The sequence below is a fragment of the Vombatus ursinus genome, unplaced genomic scaffold, assembly GCF_900497805.2.
Source record: "Vombatus ursinus unplaced genomic scaffold, bare-nosed wombat genome assembly UNPS02014821.1, whole genome shotgun sequence".
Classification (NCBI taxonomy): Eukaryota; Metazoa; Chordata; class Mammalia; order Diprotodontia; family Vombatidae; genus Vombatus; species Vombatus ursinus.
Genome location: NW_020954599.1, coordinates 15,996,832 through 16,018,826, shown reverse-complemented (window position 1 = coordinate 16,018,826; position 21,995 = coordinate 15,996,832). Strand labels below are relative to the sequence as shown.

The window sequence follows — 21,995 nt, the reverse complement described above, 5'->3', positions numbered from 1 at the left end:
AGGAAGGAAGGAAGGAAGGAAGGAAGGAAGGAAGGAAGGAAGGAAGGCGCTGCATTGTCCAACTGGAATTGGCCAGTTGGGTCCCCAGTGGGGCAGCTCCTACTACTCACAGATTGTTGTTTGTCCTTCATTCTCAAAGAGGACCATGACATCAGGAAGGTAATGTCATGACTTGGAAGTGAATTGGATTTAAGTGAGGCAGTGATGTGCAAAATCACCAGCCTCACTCTCTCCTCTAGAGCCATCTGGGTCCAGTGGCAAGATACAGATCAGGACACCTGGAGATGGCCCCCACTAGGTTGTAAATGCCTTGAGGAGAGGAGCTACATCTGATTTCATCCTTATATCTCTAGCATTCAGCACAGTGTCTTGCAAACAGTAAGCACCTGGTCCATGTGTGTTGGGAGTGAATGTTAAATGTTTGATGAAACCATCACTATTACTAGACGAAAGAAAAAGTTCAACATACATGTCAAATGTCACAGCAATGGGCAGTTAAGTGGTACAGTGGATAGAGCACTGAGCCCAGGATCAGGAAGGCTTATCTTCCTGAGTTTAAATCTGGTCTCAGATACTTACTAGCTGTGTACAAGTCACTTAATCTTGTTTGCCTCAGTTTCCTCATCTGTGAAATGACCTGAAGAACGGATTAGCAAACCACTCCAGCATCTTTGCCAAGAAAACCCCAAAAATGAGATCATGAAGTCAGATACAACTGAAGTAACTGAACAATAACAAGTGGACAATCAGAAGCTTCACCTCTATGGAAGAACTGTACATTCAACTGGATCAACCATTAATGAAAATACTTAATGATATCATATCCAAAATCAGTGCGTGACACCAGCTGTGGATTTACAGTCTAATTTGAGCCGCTGATTGAGGAGCATTCATCCACTGGCTGGAAGGATGGCTACTCAGAACCATATTTCCTACTTATCTGTGTGTCTGTCATGCATGAACCAATGGTCTAGACTATGTTCATTGTGTCTCTCCACCTGCTAGGGTGGACACTCACAAATTAGATCTTCATAAGTACAAGAAATCAATAGATTAATATTTGGAGGCCATATCCAAAAGACAACTCTAGGAACAGAAAAGACAATAATAAAAACACAAAACTGCCCAAAGAGAGACAGAAACAGAAAACGCATCAAATCAACCCATACAATTAATAGATGGGTTTTTAACTCATTGTCTTTTTCTACGGAAAATTTATTTTTTTTTCTCAGGTTGTTATTGTTTGTCCTTCTTACTTGAAGAAGACCAAAATGACATCGTGATATCTGGGTCAAGGTATAAAAGTTAACAGGTTTATCATTTTATAAGAATGGTTTTTGTCCTACTTATCTAGAGATGGTCTTTTTTTTTCCAGGTTCTGTAACTTTTCTCAAGCTACCTTGAAAGGAGTTTATCTTAGTCAATAGAATAATTAGAATATGGATTTCATGTCAAGCTAGTTTATCCCTTCTGGGGCCAAACTAAATAAAACTATTCCTGGAGTTTACTTTATTTACAAATAATGGAGGTAAACCATTAGCCTCTTAATTGTTTTAAAGAGCCTGAAACGATTTGGTGATTTTCCTCCACCTCATATACCTTTCTGTGACATTGTAATGTTCTCCTCCTGAAATCTGGAATTTTTCCAATAGACTTCACACATTCCACCATATTAATCAGTCCTGTAGAAGGTCAGTGCATATAAACTTCATTAGGAGTTAGCAAATAATAAAAGATTCTCTTATCACTTAGTTGTGTCTGAATTGTGAGCTACGATCTGTAAGAATCGCAGGAAATAAATGTATGATATGCCTACTACATTGAGCAGATCTCTAAGTTAAGATCCCAGAGAGTTATCCAGTCATTTATTTAAAAGAACAGAGTCATTGGGTTGTTTGGGGGGTTTTTTTGCCAAGTTTTGAACACATGAAATTTTCCAGAAAGAAGGACGAAGTGGGCATATAGCCTATACAGAAAAAAAATCAAGATTCAAACCAACAAGGATTTATCACCTCAGAAAAAACAATTGACCCAGTTACAGAAAAGGCTCGTCCAGGGGGCAGCTAGGTGGTGCCATGGAGTCAGGAGGACCTGAGTTCAAATGGACCTCAGACACTTGACACTTACTAGCTATGCGTCTTTGGTCAAGTCGCTTAACCCTGATTGCCTCGCGAAAAAAAAATTTTAAAAAAAAGGGAGGGGGCTAGTCCACCCAGTTCTAAGGACATCCATAGACACAATGATTGTTTCTGCCCCCTTCCTTTTTATGTCCTACTGAGTTTTTGTACCATTACTATTTGTCTTCCCATGTCAAATTTATCACTCTCAATGTTGTTTGATTCATTGTATATGAGTACTTTACTCCTTCCCTCTCCATTTTCAAAATGCTGTAACTCATTTTATCTTTACAACAGCCTCGTGAGAGAGAATTGCAGAAGCTCAGGGTTGCTGTGCAGATCAAAGGAGATAATGTTTGTAAAGCATTCAGCATAGTGCCCAGCACATGGTAGACTCTTAATAAATGCTTATTCCCCTATTCCCATTTCAGAGATGAAAGGAACCTCAGTAGCCAATTCAACCTGTACCCCAAAATGAATCCGCACAACAACACAGCCGGAATGTGGTCACTGAACCTTCCCTTGAAGAACACTAGTGAAGGGCAGCCTGAGACCTGCAGCCCAATCCACTTGAGGACAGCTCTTAATTGTTAGAAATTTTTTCCAGGCCTAAATTTGGCTCCACCCATTGCTTCTGGTTCTCCTCTGTGAGGCTGCGTGGAACAAAGAATATTCAATGTTCCACATGACAACCCTTCCAATACCTGAAAGGTTATCATATCCTCCTCTGCCTCCCATATCACCTGACTAAACCTAACTCCATCAAATGATCCTTAGCTTGCATGGACTCGGGGTCCTTTGCCATCCTTGTTGCCCTCCTCCCAATGTTCTCCAGCTTATCAAAGTCCTTCCTAAAATATGGTGGCCAGAGCTGAAGCCAAAGCCCAGATGTGGTCTGACCAGAGCTTAGTGCCGAAAAACTGTCACTGCCTAGGCCTGGAGGATATGCCTTTCGATGCAACCCAAGATCCCATTCATTCATCTGGGGGCTACCAACTATTCTGTTGACCCATGCTGAGACTAAGCCCCACCCTCAAATCTTCTTCAGATGAGCTAACCACGTCTCCCTCCTCCTGTACTTAGGAAATCAATTTCTTCTATCCAAATATAAGACTTTACATTTTTCCCCATTAAATCTCATCTTATTAGATTTGGCCCAATGTTCTAGCCTTATCATATTATATATATATATATATATGTGTGTGTGTGTGTGTGTGGCTGTGTGGATACATATACATATACATGTGCATATACATATGCATATACATACATATATGTGTGCATATACATACATATATATATATATCACTCCTTTAAAATAGTTAACAAAGCAAACAAAAAAAAAGGTTTAGTAAAGTTCTGGTAAAAACTGATGACAGGTAGCTGGAGGGACACAGGGCTTTTTGAATTCTAATTGTTATCCAGTGTTATCCAGCTGAGACACTCCCAGCACTGTGTCCTCTGTAAGTTTGATAAGAATGCCATCTATGGCTTTATCCATGTCACTGATAAAAATGTTGAACAGCACAGGGCCAAGAAAATCCCTAGGGGATGGAGACCACCTGTCCAGCTGACACGGAACCATCCATAAATGCTTTTTTGAGGCTGTTTAAGCAATTCTGAAACCATCTAAAAAACTTTGCTAAACTCCACCCTGATCTACTGTGTGGTAAACAACAACAACAATAATAATATCAGTCTACTCTGATCTGTGCTTAATAAGACAAGCTGGTTCTTTGTGACTCCTATTGCCTCTTCTAGAGGCTCATTATCTCTTTAATAATACATTCTAGACTTTTGCTGGAAGCAGCTAGGTAGTACAGTGGAAAGAGCCCCGGGCTTGAAGTCAGGAAGACCTGAGTTCAAATGGGACCTCAGACATTTAGTAGCTGTGTGACCCTGGGCAAGTCACTTTACAAAAAAAAAAGTCTGTCCGTCTCCGTTCCCCCAACTGTAAATGAGGATAATAACAACACCTACCTCACAAGGTTGTTGCAAGGATTAAATGAGATATTTGTGAAGTGTTTAACACAGTGCCTGGCACATAGTGGGTGATATGTAAATGCTTATTCCCTTCCCCAACTGCCCAGGATTCAAAGTAAAGTTTAGAATCACAGATCATATTATCATTCTTTCCAAACTGTATAGTTACATTATATTGTATTACCATCTAGGACAAATTACATAATTATATATAGTTCACTGGCCTGTAATCTGTAGATACCATTCTCTTCCCTTCTTTGAAAATAGGCACATTTGCTCTTCTCCAGTCTATAGTACTTTGCCTGTCCTCCAATATCTTTCAAATTATCGACTCTTGCAGTATCAAAGGGTATAATTCATCTGCACCAGGCAAATTGACTTCACTGAGAATGGCTAAGTATTTGTTTAACTATCACCTCATATATCTTGGGCATGTTAGTTCTATTTGTTCTCTCCTTTTCCGTCCAAAGGTCATTCTCTTGGCAGAGAAAACAGAAGCAAAACAACAATTGAGCAGCAGGAAAGGTAATATTTTACCAATGAAGGTTGAGGTGAAATTATTTCCTTAAGGTATTTTGGTAGAAAACTAGGTGGTACAGTAGTTAGAACACCGTGCCTGGAGTCAGAAGACTGAGTTTAAATCCAGCCTCATTTACTAGCTGTGTGACCCTGGCTAAATTACTTAACTGCTGTCTGCCTCAGTTTCTCCAACTGTAAAATAAGGATCATAATAGCTCCTATACAAATGAGAAAATACATATAATGTGCTTAGCACAGTGCCTGGTACATAGTAGGCACTTAATAAAGCTTGTTCCTTCACTCCTCTAACATCACAGAACAAGTTAGTGATGGAATCCAAAGATCTTCTTGCCTTCCAGTCCAATGATCATCCCATTCTATCACATTTCCCCATCAGGAAATACACAGATATATAACACAGTTACTTTAGTTGAATAAAATAATTTTATGAAAATATAATATACCTTAGTTGAATTAAAATAATTTTATGAAAGTATAATTTCAAAGATTTTAAAGCATAAAATGGATATATCATATTTCATGTTATATAATACATATTCATTTTCATTGAATGAATATATATTTATTTCAGTGATACATTAATATGTCCATTTTATTGGATGAATATGCCATTTAATAAATGAACATAAAATATATTCATTTCAAATATTTCAAAGCATAAAATGGATATGTATAAGATGAACATGTTAGTATTACATGTAATGTTATATATGTTTCATGCTTTGAAATTTTGAAATGCTGTATTACATAAAATCATCTTAAGTCAACTAAAGTAATCCACAATTTAAAAACTCTTGCAAAATAAAAAGATGAAAAAACAGAGTAGCCCATAAAAATGAGGTATCTCTGCATCCTTGCCCTGAAATGACTCTTCCAAGTGGTGAGTTTTTTAAATTAAGTACACCCAGAGCAATTGGAGATTGTTGACAGTCTTTAAGGGTTTTTCCCCCCTGGAGGGAAAAAGATACTGGCCACTCTGAAGCTAATCTGTGAGCAGCTCTGCATTCATTTAAAACAACAAACTAACCACAATTGGAATAAATTAGTTTATTTTGCATCAGTATCCTTGAATAGAGGCCAAAGAAGGCCAAAGTATTCTATTATTTACTGAAAACTCCCTGCCAGCCTTTGTCTTCCTAAGAGGCTGTAATATGTTCCTTAAAGGTACAGATTGGTTCATGTCTTTGTACTTATATCCCCACTTCCCAACACAGTGCCTGTCACATAGCAGGCACAAATAATAAGAGTTTGTTGATTGACTGATTGTTCAACAACATAAGGGACAGTGCTTAACATTAAATATGTATTTGTATGTGTAATTATATGTGTGTATATGTACATATGTGTATTGTGTATATACACAGATAGATATGTGTATACATATATACATGCATGCATGCATGCATGTGTGTGTGTAAAATATACATTCCTTGCTACAGAGATACTTATACCTGTGTGGCAGCTAGGTGGTACAGTAGATAGAATACTGGACTTCAAGTCAGGAAGACTTGAGTTTAAATCCAACCTCAGATATTTACTAGCTGTAAAATGGGGATAATAATAGTAACTACCTTCAAAGATTGTTGTGAGGATAGTATTTGTAATGTGCTTTGCAAATCTTAGAGCACTATATAAATGCTATTATTAATGAGGAAGAGATCATATTTACACATGAGAGGAAAGAAGGAAACAAGCATTTGTTAAGTACCTACTATATGCCGGGCTTTTGAGCCTCACAACAACCCTTCGAGGTAGGTGCTATTATTCCCATTTTACAGTTGAAGAAACTGAGGTAGGCAGATGCTAAGTGACTTACCCAAAGACAAAGAGCTAGTAAGTGTCTGAGGTCACTCAGGTCTGCCTGTCTCCGGGACCAGCACTCTTATCTGCTATGTACCTAACTGCCTCTGGGAAAAGGCTCCCATAAAAATCCCAAAGAAAGTATATCCTAAATATATCCTTCCTTCCCAATACACACACAGCATTAACAATGTAAATAAAATGCTATTTCTTTCAGAATTTGGTGGTATAAATGAGTGCTCAGGACACAGAGAAAGTTACGTGTAATGCAAAGCTAACACTGTATAATAATTTAAACATGTATTTACAAATAGCATGCATTTTTCATTGACAAAGTCATAAAAGCTAGGTGTCTTTATTGGGTCAGGGTTTTTACTGATTTTTTGCAACAGAAATGGAATTGTTAAAGAAATACAACTAAGAGAGAAAACACCAAGGGTTTTTTTATCTTATTTTTATTAATAACTATTGTTTTGCATCCTATTCATTTCCTGATACATCCTTCCCCTCTTCCCGGCCCAGAGAGCCAAAGACTTAACTTTAATTGAATTATTGGTTGAAAGAGTTCAGTAGTGTGACTGCTTCCTTGGGGAAAAAACATGTAGTAATATACTATCAATAAACATTCTGTTAACAATCATTCATACAAGGAGCTTAGTGATAGTGATATTAAAAATGGGAGTGTCAAGAAATATTTTTTAAATGCGTAGAAGATACTGGACCCCTGGTGGTCCATGGGTGTAATCCCTAATACAGGGAAGGTTGAGACTGGTGGATTGCTTCAACTCAGGAATCATGAGCTACGGTGGGCTGAGCCACTCAAGTGTCCATACTTAAGTCCCTAACCATTATGATGGGCGGTAGGGGGCAGCAGATTGCCAAAAGTGGGGCAAACAAGCCCTCCTTGGAAAAATGAAACAGATTTAAGCTCCAAAAATGCTCTGTAATACACGGTTCTTTTAGTGGCCTGTGTTTTTCCAACCTGAGCAAGGAAGGGAGATCCAGGTTAAAATAACTAGATAAACAAACATATTTTAACAATTGATAAATAAATACAGATAAACACACATAAATACCTAAGAGTAGGAGAGGGAAGGACAGAGAAAACCAGTCCCTGACCCCAAGAAATTCACAATCAAACAGGAAAAACAATATGCAAATAACTATGTACATGTAAGAGATAGGGTAAATAGGAGGTCATCTCTAAAGGAGCCTGGGACTGAGAAAGTGGTAGTACCCTCAATAGTAATAGGGAAGTTTGGAAAAGGGGAGGATTTGGGGGGAAAGATAATGATTTCTGACTTGGACATATGGAGTTTAAAATGTCTATGGAACATTAGTCCCTAGGTGGCTCAGTGGATAGAATGCTGGCTTGGAGTGAGTTAGACTTGAGTTCAAATCCAGCCTCAGATACTCACTAGCTATAACTCTGGGCAAGTCATTTAACCCTGTTTGCCTCAGTTTCTTCAACTGTAAAATGAACTGGAGAAGGAAATGGCAAACCACTCCAGTATCTTTGCCAAGAAAACCCCCATGGACAGTATTACCATGGAACGGTCATCAAAGGGTTGGACGTGATTGACAGCCACAACATGGGATGTCCAGTCTGACCTGTCCAATAGGTAATTAGTGATTGGAGACCAGAGGTCGGGGAAGAAACTAGGGCTGGCTGAATAGATCTGAGAATCACAGGTCATCTATTCCAAATTTGAAACCAATGACCAAAAAAACACTCAGTGACTTGTGCAAGTGCCCTTTACATTGTACCTTGTTAATTAACTAGCCACCCGTTTTGCAGGTGATCACTTGGCAAAGGGAAATGCTAACATCCTCAGAGATCCCTCTTCACCTTGCCATAAATAGCTGACATCCCTGTAGTGCTTTTTCCTTGACGAAGTGCTTTCCCTCACATTAACCTGGTGAGACAGGCATCGTAAGCATTATCATTCCACTTACAGATAATCAGACTGAGACTATGTGATTTTCCCATGGTCACATGGCTTATAAATGATGGAGCAACTGTCCAAACCTGCATCTTCAAGCCTAGGGTTCTTTCTATATTCCCTGCCTTTCATGGATTAACATTCTAAGTAGGGAGGGAGGATAAACACACATGAAACATACAAAAAAAACGCCTGAAGAAATACATAAAAGATTTATAAAGAGATTTATGAAATTATATATATATAATTAAATATAACTTAGCAAAGATACAAATATCATAGAATAGCCATGTACTTAGCTGTGGCCAATGGAACAGCCACCTGGACTAGCTGAGGAGGCAGATCAAGCCAGTGATACCATTGTTATGACCCTCCTTAAGTTCCCCTGTTTCACCCCTGAACCCCAAAAGTTCACAAAGACACTTGCCAAAGGGAGGCTTAAAAAAACCATAGCCAAAACTAATGCTTCCTGAGGGCAGTTTAGGAACTTATTTTTATCTTGCTAGCATCTAACATAGGACTTCGGACAGCTAGGCTGTACAGTGAATAGAGTGCCAGGCCTGGAGTCAGGAAGACTCCTAAGTTCAAATCTGGCCTGACACTTACTAGCTGTGTGACTTTGGAAAAGTCACTCAACCCTATTTGACTCAGTTTCCTCATCTAGAAAATGACTCAGAAAAGGAAATGGCAAACCACTCCAGTATCTTTGCCAAGAAAACCCAAACTGGGGTCACCAAGAGTCAGACACAACTGAAATGACTCAACAACAACAAAAACAATATATAATAAGCAACATGTTTGTTGAATTGAAAAGAAACTGGGGTCATTGTTTATTACTGGATTTGGGGGTAGAAGACCTGGGTTAAAATCCTTATTCTCTGATACTTACTAGCTATATGACCTTCCTTATCTATAAAATAGTTTGAAGTAGATTTCTTCTAAGATCCTTCCTAGCTCAGAATTTATGATCTCGTCATTAGTATTAGGAGAGGGTTGGGTTGGTGGAAATGTTGGTGTGCTGTCAAGAATTCAGATGTCCTAACACGTCTTATGCCTATGGCAACCTCTAAGAGTAGACACTGCTTAGTTCTTGAGGTTACATGCCCAAAGAAACCTATCCCATGTTGTGTAGCATAGTAGTAAAGTATCATAATGAGGGGTAAGTTCATCAGGAATGTACTGATAATAATAATAATAACATTCACCAATATCTATATAGCACTTTAGGAAAGTTTTATGTATGCTGTCTCACTTGATTCTCTCAACAACCTTGTGAGGTAGGAGCTATTATTATCACCATTTCACAAATAGGAAACTGAGTCTGAGTTTAAGTGACTTGCACAGGATGATGCAATGTCTGAATGAGAATGTAAACTCAAGCCTTTCTGATTCTATGTTCAATGCTCTAACCAGAACAGCAAATTAAAACCACTCTACCACTAATGGTAGTACCTGGCATTCAGAGGCATCATCTGTGAGTGAAAAAGAAACAAAGAAACTGACGTGCTTACCTAATATGATTCTCGATGGTGGAAGACCCATGCCTCTAGATCCTAAATCTGCTGAGAAGTGGGTCCAAGTGTCCAAAAGATCAGCGGGCAAAGTGGTGAGTCTGTTGCTTGATACATCGAGGTAGGTAAGATTCTTCATGTACCTGGTGGCCTCAGCTGGCACGCTGGTTATTCTGTTGTTGTGTAAATCCAGGGTTCGTAAATTGGGCATCTCCAGCAGAGATTCCCAGGGGAAAGCAGCCAGCAAATTGCCACCCAAGCGCAACTCATGCAGATGCTTCAGGTTGTAAAAGCTACTGGGGTCAATGCTGACCACGGAGTTATAAGTCACCCAGAGGTACTTGAGCTCTACCAGGTAGTAGAAGGCCTCAGTAGGGAGCTTGCGTATGACAGTCTTTTCTATTCGGAGCTTCATTGTGTCCACAGGAACATTCGTAGGAATCTCATACATATCTGGGTCATTGCACAACACCAACCTAAGTACAATCATGGCAGGATCAACAAACTGAAAGAAACTTACATCCTCAAATGCCAATTTTGTGGGATTCTCTGTCCAATGGGACTCTTTCATTAAAATGACCTACTTTTAAAGGGTCATTAACTTGAAATAAAGAGATAGATACGTAGATAGGTAGGTAGGTAGGTAGGTAGATAGATAGATAGATAGATAGATAGATAGATAGATAGATAGATAGATAGATAGATAGATATAAAGTTCAAGATATAGGTTCACTGCCTTAAGTTAGAGTTTCTCAAGTGTAATGCTGTGGAGGGTTGGGTTTTTTTTTTTTACAATCTGCAGTAATTTAATTTACTAAAATGTGTTATATGTTCTTTGCTAACTAAACAATAAACTATAATCTATAACAATAAAAAATAAACTGAGTTCTAATTTAAGCTCAACTCAACCACTGCATACGCTGGGGCCACGCTGAAAGTGTTGAAATAAATTACTCACATTTGTTAACCAAGGATAGAGAGACACTATCTCAGGGTTTAAGTCAGGAAGGATGGCAGATTTCAGAACATAGAGTCGTACTTTAGAAATCCTAGGTTTCATAGAACAAAGGTGCCAAATATGCAGCCTGTGGGCCCCATAAAGCCCAAAACATTCCCAAATGCAGCCCAGTCAGATTAAATTAGATTAAAATGTAGTGCCTATCTCAATTTAATATGTGGACATATTAATTATATACACACACATAAATACATATATATGTGTATATGTATACATCTGTGTATATACATATATAATATCTACATATATACATATGTGTATACATACACATATAATAAACACATGTGGCTTTCTAAGTCAGTATGTGACTTGTTCGGTATTTATGATTCTTCATGACCCCATTTGGGGTTTTCTTAGCAAAGATGCTGGAGTGGTTTGCCATCTCCTTTTCCGGCTCATTTTACAGATGAAGAAACTGAGGCAAATAAAGTTAAGTGTCTTGCCCAGGATCACACAGCTAATAAGTGTCTAAGGCCAGACTTCAGCTCATCTTCCTGACTCCAGGCCTGAGGCTCTATCCACTGTGCCACCTAGCTGCCTTAAATATGTGATCGGCAGGAATCCTTATGTACAATTGAGTGACATGGCCCCCCATTTCTACTTGAGTTTGACATCACCGATGCAGAGAATAGAACACTGGATTTTAAGTCAGGAAGACATAAGTTAGAATCCTGCCTCAGACACTCACTAACCCTTTGGACTTCACTTTGGACCTCTACTCACTCCCTACCTCATCTTCCTTTTGCATGCTGTCTTCCCCCATTAAAGCGTAAGCTTCTTGAGAGCAAGGACTGTCTTTTTCATATTTGTATCCCCAGCATGTAGCATAGTGCCTAGCACATAGTAGGTGCTTAATAAATGTCAAGGCCCAGGCCCTCTTACTTCAGCTTCATTTCTTTACCATGAGATGTCCAACTCCAAGACAGGCAACATGATTTCGTGGCTGGAAAGACAGAGTTACATCAACAAGACCTGCATTCAAGTCCAGGGTGGGACACGTACTGGCCATGCACCTCTGGGTTCAGTACCCTGGGCAGGGCATTTTAAAATATTAACATTCTACATTTACATACTCAGCTCATGGGCCACAATTTGCTAATCCCTGTGCTAGGCAACTTTCTAAAACAGGGGTAGGGAACCTGCGGCCTCGAGGCCACACTTGAGGGCCACATGTGGCCTCAGGGCTGAAGGTAGCCCACCCCTAGCCTATGCAGATGAAATCACAGGTCCAGAGCCCTCTCCCTCAGAAAAAGAAAAGAAAAAATGGATATCAGTCCTGCTCTGAGGAGTGAATACTAAAAAAATACTAAAACTATAATACTAACAAAAGATGATGCACACAAAAAGTCATATCTGACTGATAGGGATGCTTTAATCATCCCACCCTCAAGGCAGGCATGCGCGGTACGTGGTGAACAGCAATACCTTGAGATAACTCGTGAGGAAAATGAGGTTGCACAAGTTTATGGAAAGAACTTCAGGAGAACGGCAATACTCGGGATGGAAAGGGGCTCTTTACCTCTGCTTTGAGCAATGGATTCCTGAGCTTCTTCAACCCAGAAAGGTGTAAGCTACATAGTTTAATAATAATAACTAGCATTTACATATTGATATGTGAAGCAAACCTTTTATCTCATTTTATCCTCACAATCACCCTGAGTGGTAGCTGCTACAATTATTCCCATTTTACAGATGCAGAAACTGAGGCAAGCAGAGGGTAAGTCTCTTACACAGCTATTAAGTGTCTGAGGACAGATTTTAGCTTAGGTCTTCCTGACTCCAGGCCTAATGCTCTATCCACTGCGTTATCTAGCTGCCTCTAAGAAGATTGGGTTTCTATGCATTTTTTGGTGGTTATTAACTTTACTTTCAAGTGGAGCTTTAATTAAAGGGCAACATTTCCCTGACTGTGATCTCAAAAGTATGTAGTTGGACTCGGTGGAGAAGGAGATAGAGCATACAGTGGCAAAAAAAAAAACAGATGAGAAGACCTGGTCTTAAACCTGGCTGACTGCCACATGCTAGCCATGGGACCTCATTTAATCTATCTGAGCCTGTTCCCTCACTTGGAAAATGGGAGTGAGAATATTTCCAACTTGAGCCAAACATGGCAGAGTAGACAGAGACTGTATTTGGAGTCAAGAAAACCTGGGTTCAAGTCTAGCCTCTGTCACATACTGGCTATGTAATGAGGCCCTCTGTGCCCCCAAACTCCTCTAGGACTCAGTTTCAGAGCAGGTGATGATCTGTAAAGATGGAGAGAGCTTAAGAATTGCCTCACTTGGGATAGTATATGCCAATGAAATTGCAAATCTGACACAAAAATACATACATTTACATATATATACATATACAAAATATATGTATTTAATGAGTTCAGCTTGATTTTAAGTCTTTGATAAATTTATTCAATAAAGAAATGTTCTCCTGTGTGACCCTAGGCAAGTCACTTAACCCCATTGCCTAGCCAAAAAAAAAAATCTAGTTAGTATCTTGACACACTTTAACTGGGGGTGGGGCTTCAGCTCACTCTATAGGTGGAGTAATTTGATTGATTTACCTTTATGTAAGTTTGAGGAAGAAAGAGAGAAGGAGGAGGAGGAGAAGGAAGGGGGAAGGGAGGAAAGGGAGAGAGACAGAGACAGAGAGAGAGAGAAAGCAAGACAGAGAGAGAGAAATTATACAAATAATTATGATTTATTCAATCAAGCTCTGGGTATATATATATACGTGTATATAAAATATACAGGTGTCTCTGAAAAGTCTCAACACAGTGTTAAGTCTTAATAGCTGAAGACTGCATTGAGATTTTTGGAACACACCCTGTGTATGAAATGGGGAAAGGAAAGGGAGAGAAAGAAGGAAAAGAGAGCAAGAGCATAGGCATTTATATATATAGTGCCTACTATGTGCCAGAAAGTGTTTTACAAATATTATCTCATTTGATCTTCCCCAAAACTCTGCAAGTTACAGTCTGTTATTATCCTCGTTCAATAGTTGCAGAAACTGAGGTAAACAGAGGTTTAATGGACTTGTCCAGGATCACACAGGTGGTAAAAGTCTGAGGTGGGATCTGAACTCATGGCTTTCTGATTCCAATTCTGGAATTCCAATTGCAATTCCAGTCTGATTCTAACTCTGATTCCACCATGCCATTTGGCTGCTGAGAGAAAGGGGGGTAGGGGAGAGGAAAGAGGGGGAGAGAGGAATCAGAGAGAGAAAGGGAGCGAGGAAATGATGGAGGGAGAGAGAGAAAGAGAGAGAGAGAGGATGAATGGAGAAGAGCTGACTTTGCATACTATCAGTATCCTTTTTTTTTCAAACTATATCATACTCATAAAAAAAGAACAAATTTTAAAATGAGACAATTTTGAAGATTCTGAGAAAGAGGATAAAAGTCATTATTCTACTACTCTTAATCATAATGCAGTGCTGCATAAAATGCCAAAAAAAAAACATACAAAGCAAAACCCATTAACAAATATTACTGAACTGAAAACAAATGTTGCTTTGTGTCTCCACACTGCTGGATGGAAGGCAAGGTATAAGACAGACATTTTGTAATAAGGTCAAAGAAAAGATCATAAAAACAATAATCAGACTCACATTTATATAAGATTAAAGTTTACAAAGCACTTCTCTCCCAAGACCCTGAGAGTTAGGAAGTCCAAGTATGATTTTCACCAGAGGTTAAGTGATTTATTCATGTTCACACATGCAGTACTGCAGAAGGATTCATTCAGACTCAGGCGTCCTGACTCCACTGCCTGAACTCGTTAAAAATAGGCATCCCCCTCACTCTCGACTCAATTTCAGCCTCAAGCTCAGAGCCCAAGGGATTCTTGGCTTTTAACAGATTCTCTCGTAGGCATCACCGGTTTACCAGGATGCAAACTGGTGCATTACTGGGTGGGGAAAAAAAGGAAGACGGGCACTGATAATTTTCATAGGTGGGTATTGGTGAGTGATTAGTAAGTGTTCTGCATCCCAGCACCACCAAAGTTAATTTTGGTCATGCTGTTTCACAGCCTCCAATGACCTTCTCAGGTAAATAAAACTGTCTAGTTAGAATTCATGGAATAGCCATCACAGTCTATTCAGAAATGTTTCTGTTTTATACTTCCAGCCACAAATTCAATGATTCTATCCTGTTACTCATACACAGGGTGTGTTCCAAAGTCTCAGTGCAGTCTTCCCTTAAGGAAAGATAAGAGGCAAAGTGAGACTGTCTCAGATTTTCCTTGTGGCATGATCCCCCTTCCTTCACCTGTCTCCCCGTGTAAGTTTTTGTCACTTACAACATTTAGCAGATTCTCTGGAAAGAATATCAGGACCCATTCTATTTAGAACCAAAATACTTGTCTAGTCCCATGGGAAATGTCCCTTTCAGATAAAGATTCATGCTTCATAATATCATTAAATGGATTGAAAAGTAGGTGGCAAAGGGGATAGAATGTTGGGCCTGGAGTCAGGAAGTCCTGAATTCAAATCCAACCTCAGACACTTACTGGTTGTGTGGCCCTATGCAAGTCACTTAACCTCTGTTTACCTCATTTTCCTCATCTGTAAAATGGGGGTAATAATGACACTTACCTCCCAGAGTTGTTGTGAGAATTAAATTAGATTATAACTGTAAAGCACTTAACACAGTGCCCTAGCACATAGTAGGCACAATAAATGCTTGTTTCCTTTCCCCTTCCGGGGAGACTCCATTGATCAGGATTTCCATTGGTTAAACCACCACCTCAATAGGAATAAGAACAATATTTGGCATTTCTTAAAGATTTCTAATACGATCCCAATATCTGTTTAAAGGAAATATTCTCCAACAACCCATTAATTAAGCAACCTACAAGTCCCTACCTTGTGTCTGCAACACAGAAGTCAATGTTTTTTTAAAAGTGGCATTTTTAAAATCCCATTTAGACTGAGGGAAAATTATGTATCCTTCTCAAATTTCATTGATTTTTAAGAAGCCTGCTATGATCTGTTTGCCTTAGTTTCCATAAGAACAAAATGGGAATGATAACAGTACCTATTTCCCAGGGTTGTTTGTTGTGAGAATCAAGATAATAACTAGAAAATTCTCAGCACAGGACTTGGCACATAGTAAGCACTACATAAATGTTAGCTATCATCATCATTGTCACCGTCGATGTCATCGTTGTCATCATCCTTATCATCATCATCATCATCATTATCGTCATCATCATCATCTCCCTCTCTTCCTCACAATACCTCCTGGGTGTCATGATCAGTACTACACACTATGAAACCCAAATCAGCAGAGGCTGGGTACCCTTTTCTGTGGCTAAGCTAGAACTGGTATGTAGGCACTAATCTTCCTTATGCTTGCTGGGTTCTCCCGTAATGCTAAGATTTACCTGTGTGCTTAACGAAACCATTCCACTTCCCAAAGAAAACAAAAATGTTCTGCCTATGAATAATCTGGGGAAAATTGGTCAAATCAGAGTGTGTTCTGTGGTTTCATAAGACTTGAAAGATGTTTTAAGAGCTTGGACATTGAACAAAAAGAGGAAAGGCTGAGTAAATATTATTTGTCAGCAAGTAATCATAAAATAGTAAGACAGCTTCTGCAGGTTAAACCTCCCCTCGCTGGTAGCTGATAAAAATATAATTGCTTCTTGTCGCTACCATAGTAGAGGACATTCTATTACGCTACTGTCAGCCTACATCTTTTTACATGGAATTAAATTGTGCAATGGCAACAAATGCATACCTTGAGCCGGTACCGTCACTGCTGCTGGGGGAATCACAGGTGCATTGCGAAGGACACGAAGGGCTCACTCCTTCAAAAATACTAAACATGAGGCCCAAATAAGCCAATAGATGCATCCCTCCTTTTAAAATATATTAGAACAAAAGCTAAAAACCAAATTTCAAGCATTCAGGAGCCGGTATACATGCATGTGGATGTCCATTTAGTCAGAGCAGATTACAGAGGATTAGCTGAGATCTGTAGTTACTTAACCTTCAAATGTATCTCACAAGGGATCAATCAGGCTAGCCTGTCGTATATAGCTTCAGCAAAGTAACATATTCTAAGGGAAAAGAAAATAAACTGCTCATTGGGAAAATGTTGATAGCTGTCCACATGGAGATTTAGAAAGGAATACATATGGTTTTTTTTTTTAAAGTCCCTTCCCAATGAAAGTGGGTTGCAATTTGAAGTATTTTATTCAATGCTGAAAATCGTTGGGATTTCATTGCTTGGACTGCATTTTAGATTTTCTATATGTCTTGTTACAAAATGTATTGACTTTGTATATGACTCTAAGAGAGATTACAAAGAAAGCTGAATTTAAAAAGCATAAGTGATACAACTTTGTTATTGTTGTTGTTGTGATAAAGTTAACAATGTTGCCACCTACTGGATGACAGTAGTTTAGCAGGTTCCCTGTAAATAGATCAATCCTAGCTAATCTAATACATTGAGAACAGGACGATACCTGGATAGGCAGTTAGTCCAACCCCTTTATTTATAGAAGTGGAAACTGTGGCCCCAAAAATTAGATGACTTGCCCAAGGTTACACAAGTAGTCAGTGGTAGAACTAAAATTGGAACCCAAGTAAGTCCTCAGATGGGTTTTCTACCTTAACACCCCACCTTTCCATTACTTGCTTTAAAAAGCTATTCATCAGTTTTCCTAATTCATCCTTTTTTTCCTCATCTTCTTCTCACTTCCTTCTAATGGGAAAATTATACCTAATGATTATATCTAACAATTCCTGCCTGAGACAGGCCCCACCCATATACATAGGGTATCACCAGTCTTAGCATAGCTTTCAGCTTCAATAGCTTAGCATTAAAACTGAGGCAGACAGAGGTTTAAGCTTTAATAGTTTAAAATATGCCCCAAGAGTTTGGGGACACTCTGTATAGTCTATGGTGCAATGAACAATATGGCCCCCTTTGATCACTGAAACATACTTCACATTTGAGTACTAAGGCACTATAGTCCCCATGGGCAGTGTTAATATTTTCTGTGCCATCATATGTTTGAAAGAAAAGTCAGAAAAACCTTGGAAAGTTTTAAGATGAGAGAGACTAGGAAAAAATGTATTCAAAATTGATATTTCCATTAAGAATTAAGCCATATCCTTTCCCTTTCTTTCCCCAAACAAACTACACATTGTTTATAATCCAAGAACATAATCATAATTGAAGTCATCTTTGAGGAAGAATCACACTTCTTGAATCATGTACATCATTAAAATGAAAGGAAAATACTATTTCTGATCAGATGAGTAATTTTCAATTAACCATCAAGTATTTGTTAAGCATCTACTGCATGCAAGGCACTGAGAATTCAAATACAGAATTGAGATAGCCCCTGCCTTCAAGGAGCTGACATTGTAGTAGGAGAGAGATGGTGCATACATGTATAATAAATACAGGATAGTTTGACTAAAGAGAGAGCCATAAAGAGAGGCCTCATAAAGAGGGTGGGTTGAGACTCAAAAGAAGATAATTCTTAGAGAAGGAGGAGAAGTGCATTCCAGGAATAGAGAATGGCCTGTCCAAATGCTTGAGTGTAGTTGATGGAATGCTGACTTGGGGGAATAGCTAATAGTCCAGTTTGGTCCAAAGGAAACTGAGAAGCCATGAGAAGGGTAGGAGATGAACCAGGAGAGGCCAATGTCATGAACAGCAAGAGACAAGAATTTACACAGTTCCAGGGGGTGGGCAGTGGTGACAAAAAGCTGCAGAAAGTTCCAGAAGGATGAGAGCTGAGAAAAGGTCATTGGATCTAAGAATAAAGAAATTGTGAATCACCTCACACTCATAAGATTGCCAAGTTGATTTTTTAAATGAAAAGGAAAATGACAAATGCAGGGATAATGGGAAAAGACGTATGCTAAAGCATTATTGGTGGAGCTGGGAATTGGTCCAATCATTCTGGAAAGCAATTTGAATTCTGCCCCAAAAGTTAGTAACCTGTGCTTACCCTTTGATCAATGATACCACTACTGGGCCAGCTAGGTTGCACAGGACATAGAGCACTGGGCCTAGAGTCAGGAAGACCTGGGTTCAAATCCAGCCTTTGAGGCTTACTAATTGTGTGACCCTGGGCTGGTCACTTACCCTCTGTTTGCCTCAGTTTCCTCACCTGCAAAATGGAAACAATAACAACACTTACTTCCCAGGGTTGCTGTGAGGATTAAATAAGGTAATAATTATAAAGCACTTAGCACAGTCTCTAGAGCATAAGTAAGCACTATGTAAATGTTAGTTATTATTACTAGACTTATACCCCCAGGGTAGGAAGGAAGCATTTATATAGTGCCTACTATATGCTAGGTACTTTATAAATATTTTATAAATTTATTTATTTATGATTTATTATATATTCAATATTTTAATTTAATAAGTATGTGTTTATATGATATATTAATAATTTATAAATATTTTAGCCTTACAACAACCTTGGGAGATAGGTTCTATTATTGTCCTCATTTTATAGTTGAATAAACTGAGATGGATAGAGGATAAATGACTTGCCCAGGGTCACATAGTTAGTAAGTGTTCAAAGGCAGATTTGAACATGGGTCTTCCTGACTCTAGGCCCAATGTTCTACCCACTGCACCAACTACCTGCTCAAAGAAAGAAGAAAAGATATATACAAAAGTTCTTTTGTGGTGACAAAGAATTGGAAATCAAGGAGATGACCATCAATTGGGGAATGACTAAGCACGTTGGGGCATATGATTGTGATAGAATATTATTATACCATAACAAAGGATGAAAAGTACAGTTTCAGAGAAACTTGGAACACTTATGTGCACTAATACAGAGAAAAGTGAGCAGAAACGGGAGAATAATTTATACAACATTGCAAAAATGAATACCCCTGAAAGACCTAAGAACTCTAATCAACACAAAGATCAACTATGACTCCAGAAACCAGTGATGAAACATCATTCCCACTCCACACCCATCAGAAAGGCATGGACTCAATGTGTACACTGAGACAGACATTTTTGAACATGAATTTATGTTACAAGGATTGTGTTTTTCTTCTTTTTTTCAGGAAGCAGAGATAGGAAGCAGAGAAAATAAATGTTTGTTGATTGAAAAAAAATTAAAGAAAAGAAAAAAATTTATTAGTTACCACTTTAAAACAGAGAATCCATAGGGACAAGCAAAATATCTAGGTAATAAATGATTTTTTTTTTCAAATGAAGACCTGTGATTTCATAGACTGAGGAATTCCCAGCAACCCCTCTGTAACTTATAGACTTGGAAAGCTGCCTGGGGCAGTGAGGTAAAGTAATTTCTGCATTGTCACACAGATGCTATATGTCAAAGACAAAACCTGAATGCAGAGACTGCTATTTGTCAATAAATGGATATATCATTTAGTATTATTGAACAGCCAGATAGTGGTAAAAATCCATAATCCCTGAATGAAAATAATTTTAGAAACAAGAAATAGAAAATTTGTTCCTGCATTATCAAGGGTAAATTATTTGATACTTTGAAAGATACATAATTTCATTGACACAATTGCTCATCAACTAAAACAGATTAGAAGCCCCTCCAAACCTTGTCATCTTCTGTGTGTGTCAGGCGACCCCCTACCTATAGAGGCTTAACAAAAGCAAAGTTGAATAGTCAGCCTTGGTACATCAAAACTACCTACAGACCGCAGAACCTGGTCATGCAATCTCGACCTACTCAACTGTCATGAAACTAATGGAACAAATGTGAATTAAGTACTTACTGTTTTAAGGGCATTGTGCTAGCCATTGAAGAAAAACAAACTTTACATAAGGGCTTCCCCTCATGGAGTTTCCAGTCTAATGTGAGAGATAGCATGGCATAGTGACTAGAAAGCTGGCCTTGGGGTCAGAAAAATCTTGTTGAATATCCTTTCTGTTTTATACCTAAATAAACCTCCTTTTTATCTCATTTTGTTCCAACACCAAACCTATTTTAACAGGGACCTGATCTAAGTCAGGCTTACCCATCATACCTTTTGACCAAGAAATTTCACTGCTGGAAGGCAGAGCCAAAATGGAGGAGCAAAGGCAGGGACTCACCTAAGCCCTCCCCCAAATCCATCCAAATCCCTTTTAAAAATGAATCTAAACAAATTCTAGAGCAGCAGAACCCACAAAAAGACGGAGTGAAAGAAATTTCCAGCCCGAGACATCTTGGAAGGTCGGCAGGAAAGGTCTGTTGCACCAGAGTAAAAGGGAAGCGCAGTCCGGCGCCAGCAGCCACATTGCAGACCAGGCCCCAGCAAACCCAAAGCAGGCCTTGGGGCAACTGAGTCACTGGCAGCAATGGCAGTTTCCAGACCTCTCAGCCCACAGACGCCAAAGATAACTTAGAAGGTCAGCAGGAAAGGTCTGTAGCACCTGGGTGAAAGTGGAGCACAGTCCAGCACGAAACACACAGCCTCGCCCCGGCAAACCAGGGGCAGGCCTTGGGAGTGACTGCAATGTGTCAGTAATGACAGCGGCAGCAGCTGCTTTGGGAGCTCTCAGCCTATAGATGGTAAGGAGGTCAAACAACTGGTTGGAAGGAGATTACAGGGGTCTTTTTGCTAGCACTGAGTCAGGACTCTGTTGCTTTGCCCATACTCAGATCCAGGTCCTAGGTGGCAGTCCCAGGGTGAGGAGGAGCACTAACTTAGCAGAGCTCGCAGCCCCGGTGGAAGGGGGACCCTCCTCACAATTCTAGGGCAGAAAAGAGTCCTTGTGGTCTCTCACAGACCAGAACACAGGCCAGGAGAATAGTAAACACCTCTCCTTAGATCATACCATCTTGGAAGAACTGAAAATTTACAGGTACCTAGAAGTATCTCTGAAAACAGCTGCACAAACCCCTGAAGCTTGGGACACTGTGCCCTCCACCCTGGAAGCAGAGCCCAACTTTAACAAAGAGTTAAAAGTCAACCAATAAGCTGGGAATATGAGCAAACAATGGAAAAAAACTCTTGACTATTGAAATTCCACTGCTGGGAGATTACTCCAAGGAGTCAAAGACAAAAAAAAAAAAAAAAAAAGCCCCACAAAAGCCTACCAAAATAGTTACAGTAGAACTTTGAGCAG

The 21,995-nt window shown here is 39.2% G+C and overlaps 1 protein-coding gene across 1 annotated transcript in view; it reads right to left on the bottom strand.

Annotated features, from left to right (window-relative positions):
* LRIT3 (leucine rich repeat, Ig-like and transmembrane domains 3) overlaps positions 1–16,768 on the bottom strand; it is a 21,798-nt gene extending 5,030 nt beyond the window's left edge. Inside the window, exons 1-2 of the mRNA XM_027837608.1 lie at positions 16,653–16,768; positions 9,895–10,370 (exon numbers count right to left, since the gene is read on the bottom strand). Of these exons, the coding sequence (XP_027693409.1) occupies positions 9,895–10,370; positions 16,653–16,768 (592 nt within the window). The remainder of the gene's footprint in view (positions 1–9,894; positions 10,371–16,652) is intronic.
* Between the last annotated feature and the right edge of the window lie 5,227 nt (positions 16,769–21,995).